Genomic DNA, 12,382 nt, shown 5'->3' with positions numbered 1-12,382 from the left:
CCAAAGGAAAACAGGCGAAATGAGAAGCAGAGGAAGGAACAGGAGAGAGGAGACGGTTATAGCTCGACTCAGATTTGGGCACACTGGTTTGAATAACATGTTGTTTTTAATAGGAAAACACTGTTTAGGAAAGTGTGACTGCAATAGAGAAGAAGTAAAATGGTAAATGGCCTGTATTTGTATAGCGCTTTTACTAGTCCCTAAGGACCCCAAAGCACTTTACACAACCTGTCACACACACTGGTGATGGCAAGCTACATTGTAGCCACAGCCACCCTGGGGCGCACTGACAGAGGCGAGGCTGCCGGACACTGGCGCCACCGGGCCCTCTGACCACCACCAGTAGGCAACGGGTGAAGTGTCTTGCCCAAGGACACAACGACCGAGACTGTCCAAGCCGGGGCTCAAACCGGCAACCTTCCAATTACAAGACGAACTCCCAACTCTTGAGCCACGATCGCCCCAGAAACAACACAACATGTTTTAATGCATTGTCAGAAATATGATGCTAAAAGAAGACAATTGATCAGAAAGCTTGGTGATATGAAAGTGAAACTGGACTACCTTGATTTATTTCACAAGAACTCTAGAAGTGAAAGTTATCGGGCCATATTTTGGTTTTTAATTCAGACTCATTCGTTTGGGAGGATTTGAATTGTTTGTTTGTTTTTTGTCATTTCGGTGCTCACTCCACACCAGTTGGTAGCGGTAATGCACCATTTTGCTGTTTGCCAACCGCCAATAAACAATATAAAGAAGAAGAAGAGTTCCCGGTGTGGCCGCTGAGATGGGGGCAGCACTGAGCTGCTGCAGGGGAAGCTACAGAGGAGCAGAAGAAGAGCAGCAGCAGTGCGTGTGCGGCCTGCCGTTCCGCTGTGTTTCGCTGTTTTCCCGAGTTTTCGGATTCATACTGAAGCTGTTCTCTGCTCGCAGCTCTCCCCCCGGATTCCGCCGCTCTCAGGTACCTGAAGCCGCTCCGTGGCTCCTCTGCCGGTCAAAGGGCCGTTAGCCTCTGCTAGTTGCTGTTAGCATGGCGCTAACGGCTATCATAGATAAACATCAAGTTATTGATCACATTATTGATGAGATTGTCGGTGCCTGTTAACGGTCAGGTTACTGATCTTCGGACGGGGCGTGGCTGTGTAATGAAGCGCAGTTTGCGCTGTTTTAGCGTGTGTACGGTGGCCGAGAGGAGTCTAACTCCATACGCTCTTTAAAGCCTTCAGAGTGAATTCGTGGTCACGTGATGCAGCTTCAAACATTTAAGCGGTTAATTCTTATCGATTGGAAATCGTTGGTTATCGATCTGAGTGACTCTTCGCGCTTCAGTCTGAGTGGGCGGAGTCAGTGTGACTACTTCCTGTCCGGGTACCAGCTGAAATAACCTGACGGTGGTTTGTTCGGACCAGCAGGGGGCGCTGTGGGAGATGGAGCCTCCCGCAGAAGAAAAGCAGCTCTTCCTGCTGGGAGCTGCAGGAGAGGAGGAGAGGAGGAAGGAGGTGGGCTGCCAGTGGGAGAGCCCCGAGGAGGACAGGAAGGAGGTGGGCTGTCAGAGCGAGGCGGCAGAGAGGAGGGACGCCGCCGTCCAGGTGGACCTGCTGAGTCAGCAGCTGAGCTGGAGACACTCAGGTGAGAGCGCCGCCCTGCAGGTGGAGGGAGGAAACTTTCAAAGAACTTAATGGGGGGAAAAAAGATTTTATTTAAATGTTAGTTTTAAACTTTATTTAATATGTAAATTATTTGATTTTTAGGTTTCCCTAAAAATCAAATAAAATCAGAGTCAGCTGATCGTGACATCTGATCGTCTTTACTATATTTTTGCTGCTCGTTAAATAAAATTATGTTCCGGTTCTTACTGAGGTTCACCTGAACTTTTCACCTGCTGCCATCTTTTGTTCTGAAGCCCGTTGGTTGTCACCTGTTGTCGTCATAGTGACGGGTCCAGTTGGGCGGTGCTTCCTGCTCGCTGGTGTGGGGGCTGGAGCTGGTTGTGTTTGCACTTCGTGCACGTCGCTGAGACTCCCAGGTTTTTGCTGGTCGGCGAAGCTTCTCTGATGGATTTTGGCAGTTTGGGGTTTAAAGGTGTTTGATGGTGCGTCTCCGTCACGAGAAGCTACTGGACTTAATTCCACCTTTACCTCATGGGCTGCTTTTAAGGTGGAATGTTTAATCAGTCAGCTTAGATCGTTGCGTCAGTGCTGATAGATCTAATTTAGTCTGAACTTTGAAGTGAGGTGCTGAGGCGCTCGCCCCTGAGCGTCTTCGCCCCGATCCACTGATTGAAGAAGAACAACCCCAGGTTTCTCTTCAGCACTGTAGCCAAGCTGACAAAAAGTCAGAGCTCTGTTGAGCCAACCATCCCTTTAACGTTAACAAGAATATTAATAAGAACTGATTTTAAGAAATAATTACTACAGAAGAAGAAAAGTGGTGGTCGGCCTCCCTGTAAACCGCCCTCAGAGGTTATGATTGAACCAGGTTTGTTTCAAATGGATAGAATAGAATATCATTGTCACATGTACAATGCGATTTAGAGCATCTACTCAGTGCAGACATGTAGAAATAAGGAGGGTGAGGTGCACAATTCTTCTCCACTGTATACATTTGAATAAAAAAATATCAAATATAATTATTAGAGGCTTTGTAATTAATCTCAATTAATCGCACAAGAAAATTTGCTCCGAAGCACAAATGTTTTTATTTATTTTTTTAATTTTAAAGGAATTTAGTGTGCGACAGAATCAAATAATAGACATGCACATGACTATTGTAATCTCAAGCTTTTAATTTATGGGGAGAAGGCATTTAAACTACATTTCAATTCAAAACAAAAACAAAAATAATATCACTGGATAAAATTGGAAGACTTAAAATAAAGTGTTACTTTAAGTACATTTTCAAAATGATATCGTCTTTAAATAATAATAATAATAAAAACAAAGTGCAGTTTTTCTTCTTAAAAAAATAAGGCAGAAACATAAAAGGTTATTTGAGCAGCTTCACCTTTAAACTCTGAGTAACCTTAGCCAACATTATTTTGTACATTAGGCTAAAACTGTCACGGTCTGGCTGGCAGACCGTGGGGATGTGAGAAATGAGGACCCAAAATGCAGGACTTAGCGCTGAAGGCAGTGCGTTTATTTACAGTGGTGACAATCCAAACAACAATAAACTCCCCGTGCGATCCCAACTCCCGTTCCGTGTCTTCTCCTTTATCCCGTGCTCTGTCTCCGTTCCCTGTGTACTGTCCGTGTGCTGCCTCCTGGTCGCCACAATTCCTCCTGAGGAAACACGCATACAAAAGGCAGTCGTGAGTACAAAACCTAACGGCAGACTTGCACTAACCTTGCACGATAAACTAAGACTGACGGGAAGTCACTCAACGATCCAGCGTCGAGGAGCTCTCAGCCACACTGTTTTGAAGCTCCTCTGACGAGGCTTGATCGGCGCCAGGTGTGTGTGGATTCCTGGGTGGGACCGGTCAGCTGGCAGGGCCACACCCACCAGGCCTAGAAGTGCCTGCCACGACCGCACCCTCACACACATGCACACACCCATAAACACCTGACAGTACACCAACACGGAAAACAGGACAGCAGACACAACCATAATAACAATAACCACAATAATAATGATAATAACTACAATAGTAGTCCAGACTGCTCACGGACCCCGAATCCTTGGAACTGGGTCCGTGACAAAAACAGTGTGATCATCGAACATTTTAGTGCAAAAATAACAAACCCGTTGGACTCACAATACCTCCATGCTTATTTACTGTCGGTCTCTTTCAGCCAGTTACTTGGACAAACTAGCCTGTTCACATGTTCAGAGCAGCTCTAATTTTGTTGCTATGTTACTGTAAGTGAGAACAGTCTGTCACATGGGACAGAAGTGGCAGGACCAATCAGATACTTGCAGGCCAGGACAGAAGGTGTAGGTGGGTCGCTGCTCAACTGGACCGTCGCTGCTCAACTGGACCACCACTGCAGCATGCAGTCTGTCTGGCTGATGGTGGATTCTGCTGTGTACAAACTCAGGGCCCTTTTACACAGGGCTTCCTCATCTGAATCAGAGAGGAGGAGGCTCTTTGTCTTTGCTGGCTCCTTTGTGGTGGCATTGTTACACTGTTACTGCAGCAGAGCTGGTCCAAACCTCTTCTCGCTCTCCCCTTGCAAGACACTCTAAATCAGTGGTCTCCAACCTTTTTTGCACCACGGACCGGCCTTTGAGGTGTCCCGGATAAATACAACAAAATAAAATGATAGGACCAAGGCATAAACGGTGGTATTTTGTATATAAAATAATAAACGCTAATTCACTGTGTACTTGTGTAACTTTATTAGCAGCGTTCTCCTGAAATGCGCCAGCAACATTGAGAATAACATCCTCCTCTCTGCCCTTTAATGCTCTCTGGTCGCTATGGTAACGTGTGCATTCTTCTTCCAAAATAAGACACACAACTACAACACAGGAAAAGACCCATGGAAACCGAGTTAACGATAAAAACCCTGAAAACCATCAGTTTCACACCCGAGCCTCAACTCTTGCAGTCCGGTACCAAATGACAGTGGTCCGTGGCCTGGGGGTTGGGGAGCACTGCTTTAAATCCTTAAAGTGTGGCTGAAGCACAGCAGCTATCGGGAGCCACTGATGGTTGGGACAGGTCCTTTGTGAAGGCGGTCTTAGATTTCACCATGTAGTTTGAGTCATCATCAGAGACCTCCATGGTGAGATGCAGGTGGCAGAAAGCAGGTAAAACCACTGAACATGAGACATGTCTCACCTCCAAGAAGCTCAGCCACACACCTGTAGTAGACAGTTCAAGAAAGTCGTTATTCATCTCCACAATAACTGTCAACTACAGAGCGTTTTGAAGAAACAGTAACAATAAGTTAAAAATAGTTTTATTTACCTGCATGGCTCAACAACAGTGGCCAGCGTTTGGTGGTTTACCAGCTCTGGTGGAGTTAAAATGACTAGCTTGTGCTTTTGTTTGCCCAAAGCAGCAAAAACAACCTCTTGATACTTTAGCAGACGAGACACCACATACAGGATTGAATTCCACCGTGTGGAAATATCCTGTATGAGTGGCTCTTTCTGTTGCCCCAGTCTTGTTTGCTCCTGGTGTAGTTCCTCCATATTTGCAGGGCTGTCTGTAATACATCTCATTTTGCTTTTCAGTGTCAAAAAGTCAGTTTTCAGGCAGTTGGAAAGTTGGATCACCTGACGCAAACTGTAGCACCCCCTATCTTCTACCACTGGTAGTGGTCTACAGTCCAGAGCAATCCATTATGGGAGATAGTAACATAGTTTGTCCGATGTTGACTTACTAATTTTGGTCCTGAAGCCAGTCATTTCATCAAGTTTGGTCAGCTCCCACAGTTTCTGTGCTCCCTGAAACATGTTTTGCATTTAGATGGTACCGTAAGGTTGAAATGCTTTGGGTGGTATCCAAACTCGTTTTTGCACAGTTTGCACAAAACCTCACTTTTATCAAAGCTTCCATTGGGTAGTCTTTGGAAATGAAATTTGCCTCTGATCAGTCCTAGCAATGTGCTTTCTTCTGATTCTTTGTAGCTTTGTTTTGTGCATCACTGTAATTGGTATAAAAGGAAATCATGCACTGACAATAGTTCCCCTTTGCTTGGAATGCAAAGTGCGATTAAATTAGTAACTTTTTAAAAAAATGAATTAATCACAATTAACGCATTAAAGTCTCACCCGCAATAAAAATATTAGAAAAATAAACAGTGTTTGCATTTCCAGTGTGGGCTATTGCAGGTAAATTAAATAGTGCACAGTAGTGATAGTGGTGTTTGTAGTCTGTGTATTACACGAATAAAACCATGATTAACCCGTCAGTGATGATTCTGTGGGTCAGTTTGCATCACAGACTCAGATTCTGAGTCCTGGTCCTCGTCCCGCTCTGACGCCGGTCTTTGTGTGCAGGCTCGTCTGCGATGCTGCTGCAGTGCATCGCCGTCCGAGCTGACGGACCAGACGGGGGCGCTCTGCTGCAGCACTGCACCACCAACAGGACCAGAACCAGAATCATCCGCCCCGCCCCCAAACTCTCCGATGAACCCACCCCAGCCAAGTCCAGGACTCAGAGGAGACGGTTGGTACCTCAGAGCTCCAATACTGACAAAAAGAGTCGCCGCCGCCGCCACGAGTCATCTGACACTGACCAACAAGAGGAGGCGGAGGTCATGACAGTGGAGGAGGACGTCACAGCTGACCCCACCTGGACTCCATCTGAAGGAGGTGAGTCAGATTTTACTGACGTTTAATATTTGTAGCTTAAAAGTATTAAAATTTTTATTTCCACTCATTCACATTTTTTTTTTAGACTGCTTTAACTCTGGATTAACTCGACTTTAACTCGTCGTGAGGTTGTTTTTTACTCTTGTGTAAATCAGGATTAATCTGATGTTATCCTTGGCTTAAGTCTTTCCTCTCGTGTCCCTGCAGGTGTTGCGCTCCCCGCGGCTCCCGGAGCCCTGCCGGCGGACTCCCAGGATGTGGCCGCAGTGAAGCTGGAGCTCGACAGCACCGTGTGCGACGTTTGCGGCAAAGTGATGAAGAACAAGTCGAGTCTGGCTCGCCACTCCTTCATCCACACGGGGAAGAAGCCGTTCGCCTGCCACCTGTGTGAACTGCGCTTCAATCGCCGCGACAACCTGCAGCACCACCTGAATCGGCTGCATCCAGACGGCGTCGCCAAACGGGAGAAACAGCGGCAGGTTCAGGCGTGGCTGTGTGCCGTGTGTGGCAAGACGTTCAGCTGCCGCTCGCGGCTCAAGACGCACGAGGTCATCCACTCGGGGGTGAAGCCGCACAGCTGCGACCTCTGCCCCAAGGCCTACATGAGGGCCAATGACCTTGAGCACCACAAGAAGGTTGTGCACGTGGACGGCACCGCCGAGCCCCCGCGGCCGAGCTCACTGCTCTGCGACTTCTGCGGCAAAGAGTTTAAGTGCAGGTCGCAGCTCGCTGTCCACTTCCAGACGCACACAGGCGAGCGGCCGCACCTCTGCGACATCTGCGGCCGCAAGTTCGCTCGCCAGTACCAGCTCAAACGCCACAAAGTCCTGGTCCACAGCAACCATGTCAATGGAGAAGACAGCCCACTGGACGCCCCGTTTGCCTGCGGCGTGTGTGGGAAACGGCTCAAATCTGAGGCGCTGCTCACTGCTCACGCCCGCATCCACACAGGTGACAAGCCTCACCGCTGTGGCGTCTGCCTGCGCAGCTTCCAGCGTGCCACCTGCCTCAAACAGCACCAAGTCCGCGTGCACCTGCGGGTCAGGGCGGGCGACGCCAGTGCCAGCCGCAGGAGGAGCACCGCCACCTCTGAGAAGGCGTTCCCGTGCACCGTCTGCAGCAAGGTGTTCAAGTTTCGGTCGCTGCTTGCAAGCCACTCCACCATCCACAGCGACGCCCGGCCCTTCGCCTGCGACTTCTGCAGCCGCCGCTTCCGCCGCCTCAGCCACCTGAAGAGGCACCGAGAGGTCGTCCATGCCAATGGGGCGCGCCTGCCGCAGAGTTTCGTCTGCCACATCTGCGGCAAGGACAAAAAGTGTCGCTCGCAGCTTGCCAGGCACGTCATCATCCACACCGGGGAGCGCCCGTTCGCCTGCGACCTCTGCTCTGCCCGCTTCAACCGCCACGGCAACCTGCAGCAGCACAGGAAGCGCATGCACGGTGTTGGGACACCGCCAGACGAGGAGGCCCCGCCCATCCTTTTTGACGACGACGCGGTTCTGACGTACAAACAGGAGGAGACAGTGGTGGACTGCGCGGCAGAACTGTCTGAGGACGACATGGACGCCGCTCAGCAGCTGGACGCCACCTGACAGCAGTGAGCGCGCTCACGGAGTCTTGATGCACCCGAGCAGCTCTGCAGGGTTTGACAAACAGACGGAGCTCTCAGAGGGTCTCATGATGTTCAAAGACAAGCAGAGGCAGCTGATTGGCTGGCGGGCTGGTCTCAGATCAGCTGAGATTATGGTAGAAGGAGTTTGAATCAAACTTTATTTGTCTGTATCATGGTTTCATTAAAGATGGTTAAATCACTGCTTCTGTGGTTTCTCAAGGTTCAGTCACATGATTTCATTAATATTGACGGTGACCAATCGGTGTGGAGGAGGAGTGTAACTGTGTTATCTTTGGCAGTTTAAAGGGTCAGTTAAAGAAATGTGTTTGTGTGACTGCTGGGAGCAAAGAGCTGACAAAAACAACATACACCTGGCTCTTTGCTCAGGTGTGCAGACACAACACTCATCCCTCGCGTTACGAGCCTTTTAATGCTTGAATGATTGAGTTCAGAGACATGTCACACTAGGGCTGTTCGATATAACGATATATATCGATGACGATATATAAACATCTGTCGTTTCATTTTACGCTATCGTTTGTTTCGTGGTGTTGCAAAATAAACTTTACGGCAATATTTTTTTCATGTTCTGATGTCACTGTAGTTATTATTAATTTCTTAAAGTTCTCTCTTTCTCTTATATTTAATATAACCACACTACGGACAGACAAGCGCCTGTTTTTATGCGTTGTCGTTAGCAACAACGACGGTAACACCATCGCGTGTCCGCTTGTTTATGTTCCACATAAAGCTTTCACAATAAAGCTCAAGATCCTGTTGAGACTTTTCAAAATAAACTGAATCACGTGAAAGATGTGTTTACGGATGAGAATCAAAAAAAGATGCCAGGTGCTAAAAAATAAACCTTAGAGTCAAACGTTAGAACAGGCTTTTCCCCGCAGCACGCCGTGTAATAAATACAAAGAAAACGGCGCCGTTACAACTTTTGTCTAAAAATGTATCGTTTCATGCATCAGTTAAAACACTCGACTCCAGCTACATGACGCGCAGCTGGAAACACTTCAGGCAGGTCGAGCTGCCCGAGATTCACAGAATTTACAGAAAATGTTAAATTTTTGTGATTTATATAGTTATCGGGACGATAGATGTCTTATATCGGGATATGAGATTTTGGTCATATCGCACAGCCCTATGTGACAATGTCAGGTACAAGTAATGGACAGGAGTGGAAAAAGCAGTCAATGTCCACAGAAGACCTGTATAAAGAGATAAGGGGTGGCTCAAGACTTTTGCACCTGTTGTCTCATGTAAATAGAAACCTCAGTCCAGCTGTGAGCAAACAGCTATGCTGCACACAAAGAAGTCAAACATCACCACTGATTATCTGCAGGTACAAATTTATTCACATGATCTCAGACAGTTGTACAGCTCAATGATTGGTTCACAGCTCAGCTGTGTCCTTGCAGGGGGCGCCATCCATACAGCCTCTGTGACCGCTGAGCGCCAGCACATTCAGGTAAAATGGACCCAGCTGGACACTTTATTCTCAAACCAATCAGAACATGCAGAAACCTTCACATCAGGAAGTATCGACTCCAGCTGACGGAGGAGGCGGGGTCTGTTGTTATATCACAGAACCAAGGTTATAGAGCCGGGGTGGGGAACTCCAGGCCTCAGGGTCCGGTGTCCTGCAGGTTTTAGCTCTCACCCTGGGTCAACACACCTGAATCATATGATAAGTTCATTAACAGGCCTCTGGAGAACGTATGGTTATGGTGTAACCTTGGTTCTATTAGTGAGAGACAGGAAAAGACCCAGGGAAACCATTACATATGTAACGGTGTGGAGAGTCTCGATATGCTAGGGAACTTCAGGGCACGTTGAGGAGGTCATTTAGCCATTTGAATCAGCTGACACATCTAAAACCTGCAGGACAGCAGCCCTGGAGGTCTGGAGTTGGACAGCCTTGGTTTAAAGTGAGATGCAAAGCTACTGGCACATTGCAGACAGGTGGTGTTACACAGCAGCAGGTTAGAGAAGTCACCTGACCCAGAGACTGAGGCCATTCAGCTGGTCTCGCCTGTCCCAGGGTCAGGTGATCAGCACGTTCTCACGCCCCGAATCACATCTTGCTAAAGCGAAACTATCTCACGACAGACTGAGCTGCAGCGACAGTGTAACACAAACAGTATTTAAAGTAACATTTGGATCACCACCTGAAATCACCGACATTACAACAATAAAAACACAGAAAAACTCCACATTTATTACAGGAACATAAATGTGCAGAGGCTCCATCAAACACAGACATGTGACGTGTTCTGAGCATGAGCAGACTCGTCTGGTTTCTGCACATGCTCAGAACACGTTCAGGTCATGTTCATGTCATGAGGCGAAGGAGCTGCAGCATCGGAGGCCTCGTTAAACCGAAGCACAGAAGGAATGATGTGCAAACACGTCAGCCAGGTATCAGGGTGAAAACAATCCGCCTCAGGCTCCGCCCCCAAACCACATTAGCCATATGTCTGTGAAGGTTCTCAGTCATCCAGGTCATCATAGTCAAAGGAGCTTGCAAAGAAAAGCGTCTGGACTTCTTTAAGTTACTTGAAGACGTTTTACCTCTCATCCGAGAAGCTTCTTCAGTTTTAAGGTCAAATGGTGGAGAGTCCCAGATTTAAACCTAGTGGGAGTGACCCCCCACAGAGGGACAAAAGGACCCCCTGATGATCCTCTAATCGCCTGAGCCAAGGTGTGAAACTGGGTGTGGGTCCCAATCAGCCAGAGTTTCGGGTGAGCTCATTGTGAAACCTGGCCCCACCTGTGAAAGGATAAGACAGGTCCATTTCACTATAGATGCCCTCCAGATCGAGATCAGCCAGACTCTGCAGGAACCGGAAATCCTTCTACCCTCTCCAATCTTAGAAGAGGTTTACAAGTTTGTGGACAAGGCTCAACAAGGCCAACACTCTAAAGGAAAAGAAAGACAACGCAGGAAATTTCACACCTTGCTTTCAAAAACACACACACTCCTCATTCTGAACCTACACAACCCAGAGAAGAAAACACACCTGAAGACAGTCAGGAGAAATGGGTAAAGAACTTTTCAGACCGGAATCTCACTGAACCTTAAGAGAGAGTATTAGCCAAAGGACTCTATTTTGCCATTTCTCCACAACAGTTGCCCATAGTGGACCTCATCACAGCCACAGAATCTGCCATATGGATTAATACATTATCACAGACAGAAGCAGAGCAAATCAGGATGAAAGTCTCAGCCACGCTCTCCAGTGCCAAAGTCCCTCCGTCCAACCTCACAATACAGGAAAAGAAGGCCATCGCTTCCCTGAGCAAAGACCACAACATCACTGTTTTACCAGCTGATAAGGGAAGATGCACCGTGGTCCTAAACACTACAGATTACCACACAAAGATCACTACTCTCCTCAGTGACAACAATATCTACGAAGCCTTAAAGCGAGACCCCACAAGCAGCTACAAAAAGAAAGTTATAGCTTGCCTTCAAGACTTTGAAAAGGACAAAATCATTGACCGCCTTAGATACCACTGCCTTTACCCAGGGGATGCCATACCCTGCATTTACGGACTTCCTAAAATCCACAAGGAAGCTGTCCCACTCAGACCCATAGTCAGTAGCATAAACTCAGCCACTTATAACATTGCTAAACACCTTGCTACCCTCCTTGCTCCTCTCGTGGGGAACACCCCACACCACATCAAGAACTCCACCGACTTCACCGACAAGGTCCAGAAACTTACCCTGGATCCAGATGAAACCATGGTGTCCTTTGATGTAGTCTCTCTCTTCACTTGCATACACACCACGGAGGCCGTGGAAACTGTCAGAAAACGACTACAAGAAGACAGCTCCTTGGAGGACAGGACCAACTTCACACCCGATCAGATCTGCACACTGTTAGACCTCTGCCTCACCAATACATATTTCAAATACAACGAAGGCTTTTACAGACAAAAACATGGCTGTGCCATGGGCTCCCCCGTGTCACCTATTGAAGCCAACCTTTACATGGAGGAAGTGGAAAGGAAGGCTCTTGGCTCTTTCAAAGGAAGAGTACCCAGCCACTGGTACAGATATGTGGACGACACCTGGGTCAAAATCAAGACACAAGAAGTGGAATCCTTCACTGCGCACATTAACGCTGTGGATAAAAACATCAAGTTCACCAGGGAAGACACAAAGGACAACTGTCTGCCTTTCCTGGACTGCGCCGTGCACATTGAAGAGAACGGCAAACTCAACATCGAAGTTTACCGGAAGCCCACACACACGGACCAGTACCTCCTCTTTGACTCCCATCACCCTCTGGAGCACAACCTTGGAGTAATTAGGACCCTACACCACCGGGCAGAACATGTTCCCTCTAAGCCTGAAGGAAAAAGAAGGAACACACACATGTAAAGGAAGCACTCAAAACGTGCGGCTATCCTAAATGGGCGTTCTTAAAGTCAGCACAGAAAAGAAGACCAGACACCAGCGAGGGAGGATAAGAAGGACAGACACAA

General features: G+C 47.8%; 1 protein-coding gene across 2 annotated transcripts; it reads left to right on the top strand.

Annotated features, from left to right (window-relative positions):
* Nucleotides 1–756: 756 nt before the first annotated feature.
* LOC101475030 (zinc finger Y-chromosomal protein 1) lies at nucleotides 757–8,079 on the top strand. Of its 2 annotated transcripts, none has more exons than XM_004570735.5 (4): nucleotides 757–961; nucleotides 1,413–1,629; nucleotides 5,953–6,267; nucleotides 6,475–8,079. In XM_004570735.5, exons 1-4 carry the CDS (start codon nucleotides 788–790, stop codon nucleotides 7,857–7,859), a joined length of 2,091 nt encoding a protein of 696 aa, XP_004570792.3. In that variant the 5' UTR covers nucleotides 757–787; the 3' UTR covers nucleotides 7,860–8,079. The 2 variants fall into 2 exon arrangements, with proteins under 2 accessions (XP_004570792.3, XP_004570791.3); XM_004570734.5 differs by having other exon boundaries at nucleotides 1,410–1,629.
* Nucleotides 8,080–12,382: the final 4,303 nt, after the last annotated feature.

Source organism: Maylandia zebra, linkage group LG9, assembly GCF_041146795.1.
Source record: "Maylandia zebra isolate NMK-2024a linkage group LG9, Mzebra_GT3a, whole genome shotgun sequence".
NCBI classification, from domain to species: domain Eukaryota; kingdom Metazoa; phylum Chordata; class Actinopteri; order Cichliformes; family Cichlidae; genus Maylandia; species Maylandia zebra.
The sequence above is the reverse complement of the archived record's forward strand: the minus strand, read 5'-3'. Positions and strand labels throughout refer to the sequence as shown.

Coding starts and splice junctions, on each gene's coding strand:
- LOC101475030 (XM_004570734.5), top strand. CDS start 788: ATGGGGGCAGCACTGAGCTGCTGCAGGGGAAGCTACAGAGGAGCAGAA. Junction 962..1,409: donor CCGGATTCCGCCGCTCTCAG/GTACCTGAAGCC, acceptor TGTTCGGACCAG/CAGGGGGCGCTGTGGGAGAT. Junction 6,268..6,474: donor CTGGACTCCATCTGAAGGAG/GTGAGTCAGATT, acceptor GTGTCCCTGCAG/GTGTTGCGCTCCCCGCGGCT.